Source organism: Cynara cardunculus (assembly GCF_001531365.2).
Source record: "Cynara cardunculus var. scolymus isolate 2C chromosome LG 3, CcrdV1, whole genome shotgun sequence".
NCBI classification, from domain to species: Eukaryota; Viridiplantae; Streptophyta; class Magnoliopsida; order Asterales; family Asteraceae; genus Cynara; species Cynara cardunculus.
Genome location: NC_037530.1, coordinates 34,804,785 through 34,816,064, shown reverse-complemented (window position 1 = coordinate 34,816,064; position 11,280 = coordinate 34,804,785). Strand labels below are relative to the sequence as shown.

The following is an 11,280-nucleotide window of genomic DNA, read 5'->3' as shown; positions in this document are numbered from 1 at the left end:
AAATAAATTCCGTAGTACGATTACTAGATAATAGTTGTCCGTACTTATTTATTCGGGCCATGTACGAAGTAGCCATCGTGTATTAAAAATAATACCCTGATAAAATTGAAAATCACAAATAGTAACTGAAAGCACCTCAGCGTTGCAATCTTGATAAAATTGAAAATTGTTTTTCTAACTAGCCCTTAACGAGCTCGAAATCGTAAAAAAGAGAATGTTGAAATTGTTACTTGTGAATGAAAATACAAATTTCACTTCCGTTTTTATAGCAATAGTAAAATACATATCACTTCACTTAACTAATATCAAGCTCATTAAATTAACATTAAGTTCATTAACATTTTCAAGAAGTCATTTTTTTTTTCTTCCAACCACCTCTAAGCTTATGTTTTCAAAATTTCTTTTCTATATATTTTTAGTATAACAATATTTTTTTTTATAAAAAAGCATATTACAATTTAAACTAATTTATATTTGAATTTTTAATAAAAAAAACGATGAGTTATTATCTGAATTTTTAGAGATTGTTGAAAACTGATGAAATTATTATCTGAATATTCAAAAACTTAAATAAGAATTGATTAGTTACTTTTTACGTTTTAAAGTCGGAAAAAAATGATGGATTATTTTCTGAATTTTTAAAGTTGCAGAAAGATTAATGATATATTCTATGAAAATATAGATAGAATGAAAATTAAGAATTTGCATATGAATTTTTAAAGTTTTTATTCGATTTTTACAAGGGCAAATTATATGACTACATATAGTTAATATTTGTAAAATTATAAAATAAATGATATATCATTTTTTATAAATAACAAAGTTATTGTCTTTCCAATTTATTGGTTTTAAATTTGATTAATATATAATATAAATAAAAATTATAATTAATATAGACCAATAATAATTATTATCTATTAATTAAAAAAACAAAAAAGTAAGAGAAAGAGAGGGGAGGGGGAGGGGGAGACATAAGAGAGAAAAAAAAATTCAAAATTTTAGATCATTTAATGTTATTAATAAGTCTTCTTTTGACTTTTTTAATAGGTGAGGGTGTAAATAACAACCCCCTTATTGAATCATTATTTGAACCACAATAATAAAGGCTATAATGATAGTCATTTGAACTGCAATGACAACTAACCTGTAAAACAACTACATTGTAAAAGATGAAAAATGACATGGTACAAAAGAGTTCACTGACCCGATTATGAGTTGCTAAATTCCTTGCTCATACAACTAATTTAAGTTTCAAATTGTATACTCAAAAGAGTTCACAAACACACAACGTCTTGTAACGACTGGACTTGATGTATATAGTACTTTGGGTATTTATAAAGTCATGTAACATACAATAAAGTCATAACAATGATGTGGATGCACGTACACATGTCAAGAAACTAGATTTTTGTTTGTAGCAACTCATAACATTTTATAGATGGTTGGTTGTGTTGGCGTTTGAATAGAAAATGTGGGGTATTGTTGGTATTTGGTTTGTCCCATATAGACCAAATCTCAATTTTTCAAGTGTCTTATATTACCAAGACCATAACTAGTGATAAATTGTTTAACTATTTAGTTCGGTCCATTGCTGTCCATTACATATTAAATATAAAGAGGACCTTGGGCCTTGGGCCGGGTCTCTTGATATTATTAGTTAGTTTTGGCTGGTGACGAGAAACAGAGTGCAGCAGCGGCTCGACTCTGTCCAACAATTACCATCGGTTACACCCGACAATTAAGGCATACAAATAATACTCTCCTGTCCACGTTTTTTTTTTGGCAGACATACAAAATTTCTGGGTTCTTTGCTTCTCTCTTTCTAATCAGATTCAAATGGAAGACTAATCGATTCATCAGGTTCAAGTTCGTTTCTTGAACGGATTGTTGTATCCTCTAGATATACGTCCAAATTCACCATACACCGGACGAATTTCTGTCTAAGGCGACTACCACCGCAAGCCTCAATCCCATACTTGTTCTTCGTTGGATTTTCATCAAGATATCGAGTTAGTCATCAATTCTTACTCAGTTGATTGTTGTATTTCTTATGTAATTACATATATATGTCGATTATATATAAGTTTCTGGTTTGGTTTCGATTCAATATCATTGTACGAACGAAATTCGTTTCCTGAATCTAAGTGCTAACAGGTTGGAAGGACTGGTAGAGTCCGACAAAGAAGTCAAGGAACACGATAGTTCAAATATATTTTTTCTTGATCTTTTGAATATGAAAAGACCATTTAAGGCCCTTTCAGAACATGTAGGGTCCCATCTAGTTCGTATTAGGGAATAATGAGAAAGGAGAATGAGAATGGTCATTGTATAGATGTTGTTTGGTTGATATAGGAGAAAAGATTAATTAATGGTCACTGCGTGAGGACACTACGATAAAATTGAGTTTATAGGACGTCCCCCAATCTTTAAGCGTCCCAATAAAATACTTTATATGACTTAATTTATTGGACCAAAATATAAAACATCTTATCTAGAGGTGTTGTAATAAGTTTATATGACGTTTTTGAGGGTCTTAACAAGTTTTTAAGAACATTTTAATACAAACCGTTGCATTAGCAACTTTATAGGTTACTTTTGAAAAGTTTTCTATAAACTCAACTTTTATAGGATACTTGTTTTATAGGACAATTTTTCAAATAGTGTCCTATAAAATTGATAATGAGACATTATATATTAAAAGTGTTCTAGAAAACTTATTACGACGTCAAAAAAATGTCAATATAAACATATTACAACGGTTTTAGATATAACACTTTATTTTTTTGGTTCTATAAACTAAGTAATATAAAGAGGTCTATTAAGACGCTTAGAAATTGAGAATGTCCTATAAACCTGATTTTATTGTAGTGAGGTTGAAGTCATGAACCAACAATGACATAATCAAGTGGTTTACCGATATGAACAACTACATGTTTGTTTTCACTAATAGAAAAAAAAGAAATTAATCATCACAAAAAAAAAAAAAAAAACTAAAACTAATTTGGGGCCGTTTATTTAAATGCTTATCCAGTAAGTACTTACCGATAGGAGTAACGCTATAATTTATTTTTTAGGTAAGATTATAGTGCATCAAAATGATATAGTATGCAACAATTTATTCGATAAGCACATACTCGAGTAAGAGTCGTCACTCTCACTTACTAGGTAAGACTCTCCATTTTTTCACCATTTTTACCGCGTAAAACTATTCATCCTATTACCGTTCTAACCGTGTTAGATTCTAAACCCTTATTATGTTCATCCGGTAAAGAAAATTACCCAACAAACACTTACTGAATAAACATTCAGTGGACGGCCCCTTAGTTATATTTTAATAATTTTTGTTCTCTATTAAACCATAGATATCATAAACCTTAATTAATTGCTTTTTAACAATCAAAAACAAAAGCTGACTGCTGACTATAAATGGGACAAAATCATTATGATGCTTTAAGTCTATACATTAAATACAAGGTAATTATGTCGTCATAGCTTAAATAAGCTATAAAATACATTTATAATAATACAAGATTTGAATTTCAACTACTTTTAGACAACTCATCTTCGTCTAAAGTTTTTTTTTTATTAAACTGATATCAAATCTATTATATGAGCCGACTAATCCTAAAACCGACCACCTGCTTTGCTTATAACCCAAAGTCCTCGCATTTGAACCTCCATGATCAAAGGAGAAAAACCGAGAACTCCTGCTACTTTTGATTGTTTGGCCATGGTTCATGTTCTATGAATGGGGGGTGGGGGTCCAAAACCTCCACTGAAAGAAGGGAAATATACAGATGTGGTGGGAGGGTCAACCACCACTGGTTTCACGAGATATTCTACGATTGTTTAATAATCATCACCTTTTTTCTTACTTGTTAAACGTCATGAATCGTACGCTATATTCAATATATACGTATTTATTGCTATGCTCTACTTATTAACGACTTTCACAGCCTTCATGTTCATCACATGCATACCTTAACGTACAGTTAACACCTCCCTCCTCCGCTGTCAAATAAATTCCTCACCTCCTTTAAGAATGTAAATCTATTTCTTTTTCACCCTAAAAGCGACAGTAAAATCCAATATTACATATAATTAATTATTATAAACATGGATCGTCTTCCCATGCAGCAACTGTATATCCACCAAATTCAATTGAATACATCCGAACCACCGGTACTCCATGCTGCATCAGTAATGGTGGTGTTTCTTTACAACTGTTAGTGTTAGATCATGCAGGGAAGAAGCTAAAAGCAGGAATTTTCTAATATTAAAATTCAAAAAAGATGTTTATATAAACCCAACCCATCATCTATTTTCCATCAAATTATCATCATACACAGTACTGCTCCATAATTGCAACAAGATTATTCATGGCTACCTTTTCATTTTATGGTCTTTGTTTAGTGTTATTAATATTTGTACTGGGAACAGTTTGTCCTGGGGCCGAAGCTCGAGCCTTTTTCGTGTTTGGAGACTCCCTCGTCGATAATGGAAACAACAACTATTTGGTAACTACTGCCCGGGCCGACTCACCTCCTTACGGCATTGATTATCCTACGCATAGACCAACAGGCCGTTTCTCCAATGGCCTCAATATGCCCGACCTCATCAGTACTATACTGGACTTCCTAAATATACTTTTTTACGAATACTCATTTATATCTATATTCCGTATTCACTGATTACTTTTTTACGTATAATTTAGGTCAGCGCTTGGGGGCGGAGCCCACATTGCCGTATTTGAGTCCACAGCTCACAGGACAACGGCTACTCGTTGGTGCTAATTTTGCTTCTGCGGGGATTGGAATACTTAATGACACCGGAGTCCAATTTGTATAGTTCTGTCTAACATACATACATTTTCAATCATCTAAATCCGCAACTTTATAGAATGAATGATGGAATACGGGTGTTTTTCAGGTGAATATAATTCGGATACCCTTGCAGTTAGAATACTTTAGGCAGTACCAACAACGAGTAAGCGCACTTATAGGAGCGAAACAGACCCAAAAACTTGTAAATAACGCGCTCGTCCTCATGACACTTGGTGGCAATGATTTTGTCAATAACTACTACTTGATTCCCTACTCAGCGCGATCTCGACAATATGCTCTCCCTAATTATGTCCGTTTACTCATATCAGAATACCAAAAGATTTTAACGGTACATATGCAAATTACATATATACTATATATAATACAGACAATGTATGTATAGATTAGATTAAACCATAATCTAATATTGATGGGTCATGTAAATGCAGAAACTGTACAATTTGGGAGCTCGGAGGGTTCTTGTGACAGGAACCGGTCCTTTAGGGTGTGTGCCAGCAGAACTAGCCCAGCGCAGCCAAAACGGTGAATGTGCACCCGAACTTCAACAGGCTGCAGAACTATTTAACCCACAACTCAACCAAATGCTGAGTAATCTCAATAATAAAATCGGCAGTCATGTATTTATCAGTGTAAACTCGAAGAAGATGCATTCGGACTTTATCACTGATCCGGGTGCCTATGGTAAACAAACCCAGTTCTTTCTTGAAGATATATACATATATATTGCATTTATGTTTGATTTTGGCTGAAGATGGTTGAATGGTTTGTGTTTGTGCAGGATTCGTGTCATCAAAGATTGCATGTTGTGGGCAAGGACCATACAATGGACTTGGTCTATGCACTCGGATGTCAAACTTGTGCCCTAATAGAGATCTGTATGCATTTTGGGATCCTTTCCATCCATCGGAAAGAGCCAACAAAATCATCGTCCAGCAAATGATGACAGGCTCATCTGACTACATGAACCCCATGAATCTTAGCACCATTTTAGCCTTGGATTCTCAAAATTAGTCATCATTTATTTCAATAAAATTCATCCACTACTTTAATTTCTTGATTATTATCTAATTTCCTTGTGTTGTAAGACTTGAAATTTAATGGTTTCATATAATCATTATTTGTTTGATATAAATGTACTAAATTCATCTTATTAAAAGGCAGCTTCTGATCCTCAAAACAACAGCGTCCTTTCATAGCAATAAGCAAGTACAAAGAATGAAGATATACATACATATGACCCTCAAATTTTACTCCAAACTGCATTTGCGGTGAATTATGGACCATCTTAAAGACTGGTATATATAATTACCTCTGCCCATTAACCAACCCCTCTTATTAAATAACATTCAATCACCTTCATTTTATCTTAATTCACTGTATTATTATTCTTGCTTTCCCCATTCAGACGAGTCTATAAAACCCCATCGTCTGTTTCCTCCACAAACCACACACAACACTCTTCTTCTGAGTATTTTTATTCTCAAACGAATTAATTTACTCATGGCTGTCTCTAAAACTCTTGTGCTCCTTTTCGCCACATCCATCTTCTTAGCTTTCGGATTGGTGGCAGAGGCTGAACCTCGTGCGTTTTTCGTGTTTGGAGACTCGTTGGTCGACAGCGGCAACAACAATTACTTGGTTACTTCTGCACGAGCCGATGCACCTCCTTACGGCATCGATCACCCCACGCATCGAGCCACTGGACGTTTCTCCAATGGCTACAACATTCCTGACCTTATCAGTTGAGTGATTTCGGTCTTAACCCTCTTTTACTAACCGTTTATGGACTCGTTCCAGATGTTTACTTGACTTGAGTTCAACCACAGGTCAGCGTATCGGGTCTGAGCCAACGCTGCCGTACTTGAGCCCACAACTCCGCGGGCAAAAGCTTCTTATCGGTGCCAACTTTGCGTCTGCAGGGATTGGAATACTGAATGACACCGGAATCCAATTTGTAATTTCGACTTCTACCATTATAGCAGGTTGTTGTTTGTTGGTTAAAATCACTTATTTTCGCTAATTTTTGGGCCAAAAATGTCGTCTTTAGGTGAACATAGTTCGGGCACCGATGCAACTTGCGTACTTTAAACAATACCAGCAACGAGTGAGTGCACTTATAGGACCCGAAAAGACGAAAGAGCTCGTAAACAATGCCCTCGTCCTCGTGACACTCGGTGGTAATGACTTCGTTAACAATTATTACCTAGTCCCGTTATCCGCACGATCCCGTCAATACAATCTCCAGGATTACGTTCCTTATATCATATCCGAATACAGAAAGATTTTAATGGTACGCATTCGAATTACTCTTTAGCCACTACAACAAAATCAGCGAAATATGGTCTTCAATGTCATAATATATAGTATTATAAGACTTGTATTGATATGGCCAAAGAGAATTAGTGGTTCCTATATAAAATTGTTACAGTACGATGTCAGCAGTTTTAGACATATAAAGCCGATTTTATTGTAGTGATTGGTGCCGTTAATTCAAATAATGGTTGCAATATAATTCTTATACATATTCAACGTCATGAATGCAGAGGTTGTACGACTTGGGAGCTCGCAGGGTACTCGTGACTGGAACGGGTCCGTTAGGATGTGTACCTGCAGAACTGGCTCAACATAGCAGAAACGGCGAATGTGCAGCCGAGCTTCAAAGGGCTTCATCTCTGTTCAACCCACAATTAGACGATATGCTTACTGGTCTCAATAACGAACTCGGTAATCACGTGTTTATCGGTGTAAACACAAAGCAGATGCACAATGATTTCATGACTAATCCAACAGCTTATGGTGAGTTAATTATTTACATAAATAGAACTATACTAATGCTATCTTACGGTTTCATCTTTATGCAAATAACATTTTCGGGTGTAACTATTTGCGTATAGGATTCGTTACTGCGAAAATGGCATGCTGCGGACAAGGGCCATACAACGGGATTGGATTATGTACCCCGATGTCGAACTTATGCTCGAACAGAGATCTGTATGTGTTTTGGGATGCATTTCATCCATCGGAAAAGGCGAACAGACTTATAGTAGATCAGATTATGATCGGATCAAATGAGTACATGAATCCGATGAATCTGAGCACCATTTTGGCCTTGGATTCTAATAATTAATCAGTAATCAGCTGTAGCTAGCTATTTGTGTGGATCTAAAGAGATACTCTACAATCACAGTCCCAAATGCCTGTTTTTTGGAGTTACATTGTTGTTTTAATGTTTCATGATGAGTGATGATCTGGTTTGAGGATGTTTTTCTTTGATATTTTCAGTTGTAATAACTTATATAAGTTATGGTTCCATTTTATATTTATATTCGTTGTTAGGAATTTGGGTTTTCGATTGGTTGGATTCCACTCAAGTCGTGCAACACTTTCAGACTGAAGTATTGCGATGGTACAATCGAAATTTCAATCGGATAAAATCAGTGGTTTTCGAACAAAGAACCGATTGTTATGAATCTGTGTACTTCTTCAAAATCAAAATGGCGAATTCGAAATTGAATACGAAAACTGTCAAAAACGGCAGTTTTTGAACCCTAAACCGAGTTTAAAAATTGGGCCAAAAATTTCAAATTCGGATTTTTGAAGCATTTTTCACAAAAAAATAAGCTCGACCCCAGCCAGGGGCTATCCCCCCGGACCCCCATCGTTGAGGGGCTTCACATCTAAATCAAAATAAACTCAAACAAGTGTGCATTCCGCACCTTCCTTACTTGTTCGATATTTATCATGATTACATTGGTCAACAAAATTAATCTCATCTATACTATCTTATAATGCATTTGACTAAAACTCTTAAATTCTTAAACTCTTAATCTCTTAAAGACAACATCCATTGCACATGGTACAACTCATTAAAGCCATCCCTAAACCCAACTTCTTAACGCTTTCATCGGCCCTAAACCCAACTTCTTCTTAACGCTTTCATCGGCTCAACAGATTAAGATTGAGATGAAATCGTTTGAATCCCAACCCAATCCCGCGTATCACAACCCTGAAATCGCCCATTTTTTCGCCCCTAATTCCCAATCCCATTCTTACGCAACCCTAATCCATCCCAATCGATGAAATCTTTGAATCCCAATCCCATTTTTTTCGAAACCCTAATCCAGTTCGATGAAATCGGCTCAGGATTTGATATAATCGCAACCCTAATCCCAATCGAYGAACTCCTAATTGCTCTTTGGTCTGTTTTCAGGTTGCTTAGTGTGTTTCGGTACATCGGYTGTTATYGTCAGGCTAATTGCAATTTACAGGTTAGTTGGAATCACCCTTTGCACTGCTTCTACATCGGCTGTTATCGTCAGAAGTTGTTTTACCAAATGCAATTGTATCTGTCTTAACTGTATTTGTTGTTATAGTTAGCATAAACATCGATTAGGTTGCCGTATTTGCTATTATATAGTTGATGTTGCTGTTTGATAGAATTTATTTTAGGTTTGCTGTTTGCTGTTTGCTGTTTCTATTGATTTTGGTGTTTCCTATTGCTGTTAATTGTTGTTGGTTCAATGATTGGTTCAATACATAGCTATAGCTACTGTTTTGTGTTTAAAACACTTGGTTAAATAGTTCAATTCCTCATAGTTTCTCTATCTGTCATACCGACCACTGCCTTTTTCAATGTTAACCAAACGTGACATCAATTCCCCTCTTTATTATTTGTTTTGTTCAAGGGTAGCAAACAATCTTGGGACGTACTTCGTTGGGCATTATTATCAGGTGCTTCAGACGCAGCCTGATTTCGTTCACCAATTTTAYAGCGATAAGARCACGTTACTGGTAATATTTCGATTCTCCCTTGTAGCCTGTACTTAAGTCTCTAATTAAGGATGCTTTGATGCTTTGTGTTTTTTGTATKAACGAAAATTTTCCAATTGGGCAAATCCTTATATGCTTTGATGTTTTGATGTTTTGTGTTTTTTGGTTGATTCTTGCCATTGAAAATGTGTGGATTAGCTCTTTGCTTAAGGGACTCTTCCCATGCCTAAACTTAGAATATGATATAAAGAGGAATTTCGAGTAACTTCTAAAGTGTGTGCTTGTAGATAAAGGTAGTGACCTCTTTTTTAGTTAAGGGTTGGMTGCTTAGGTGAAGTATGTTGGGTTGGATAGTAATCCATCCTTTCTCATCCTTATCAGATTTGGGTAAGGTAGCCTGGAGTTTGATTAAATTCACATCCCTCATGAGGGGTTCTTCAGATAAAGTTTAGCTTCCCTCCAGATCCTATGGGATGGGCCACCTTTGCATAAGATCCCATTTTGGGCCTTTGGCCATCCTTGTGTGTGCCAAGCTTGGTTAGGACAGGGGGCCCTCGGGCTGCTGTCAAATGGTTCGGATTGGCCTTATCCGTATTTAAAATGGCAACAATTCACCAATTTTCTCAGTTCCATATTCGTCACAGTGGATACTCAACTTAACAGAAGGCATTTTATTGACATTCAATGAGAAGCATAACTGAAATCATCGTTACACACAAAAAAGAACCCTCTCCGAACAAGACCTTATAGGCATAGCTAAGTATTCGATGTTTATACTTCCAAGTGGGTAAGTTTGCAATGYCTATTACTCTCACAAATTAAGTTTTAGCATATTCCTCTACTTGTTGATCAACAATTCTGCTTGCATCTTTTATCTCAAGTTTTCTTAATGCATATTTTCAATTTGCAAGCAAGTGAGTCATGATGGATCATGGATGCGTCTCCGTTACTTAATCCAAGTTTTATTTCTTACGTTTCAACAGTAAACAACTAATTTACACTGTTTTGCTATTTATGTCATGGTCACTTCTGTTTTCCCACTGTTATTCATCTATATGGATGGTTGAGACTGGCTTGTAGGATTTCTAACAATTACATGGTTTGTATTTTAAACTTCTCCTTCATATATATCTATACTACATTAATATGCATTTATACCATTGTCTTAATTACAACTATTTAAGCACAAAGTACTGCCATTTTATGCATAAATTTCAAAAAACTCTTAAGGACAAGTCATAAAGCATAGTGTACAACTTGTTAATGCAAGGGTTTTAAACCCGACTTTGATAGATTCTCCACGCACGCGACTCTGCTCTTCGCGTGCGCATCTTCTCCTGCTCGATGCTCTCCACTCGCATGTGCATCTTCTCCTACCCCATGCTCTGCACTCACCTTTATAATCTTCTTCAATCGCCCTGCATGTGGAATAAGGATTCCTAAAGAGGAGTTGCGGCAGAAGATCACGATGCCGGAGTATTTACGTTTTGCTATACGTGACTCCATTGCCTCGAAAGATTTTTGATTCTGGAAAGCATCATTATGACGGAAGTACTACCGCCGGTGATAATCCGCTGGTCGTTGCCGCTGAGTGTCCGTTGGTTGTTTTTATTAACTCCAAGAGCGGCGGGCGCCATGGACCGGAGCTTAAAGCGAGGTTGCAGGA

General features: G+C 35.9%; 2 protein-coding genes across 2 annotated transcripts; both read left to right on the top strand.

The window, feature by feature from the left end:
- The first annotated feature begins 4,368 nt into the window (after nucleotides 1–4,368).
- On the top strand, nucleotides 4,369–5,975 carry LOC112509599 (GDSL esterase/lipase At5g33370-like). Its single transcript, XM_025114647.1, has 5 exons — nucleotides 4,369–4,620; nucleotides 4,715–4,842; nucleotides 4,930–5,172; nucleotides 5,273–5,525; nucleotides 5,623–5,975. Exons 1-5 carry the CDS (start codon nucleotides 4,380–4,382, stop codon nucleotides 5,853–5,855), a joined length of 1,098 nt encoding a protein of 365 aa, XP_024970415.1. The 5' UTR covers nucleotides 4,369–4,379; the 3' UTR covers nucleotides 5,856–5,975.
- A 328-nt stretch (nucleotides 5,976–6,303) lies between these two features.
- On the top strand, nucleotides 6,304–8,096 carry LOC112509515 (GDSL esterase/lipase At5g33370-like). The gene is made up of 5 exons (XM_025114505.1): nucleotides 6,304–6,585; nucleotides 6,671–6,798; nucleotides 6,892–7,134; nucleotides 7,388–7,640; nucleotides 7,739–8,096. The coding sequence occupies exons 1-5, from the start codon at nucleotides 6,345–6,347 to the stop codon at nucleotides 7,969–7,971; spliced, it is 1,098 nt and encodes a 365-aa protein (XP_024970273.1). The 5' UTR covers nucleotides 6,304–6,344; the 3' UTR covers nucleotides 7,972–8,096.
- Nucleotides 8,097–11,280: the final 3,184 nt, after the last annotated feature.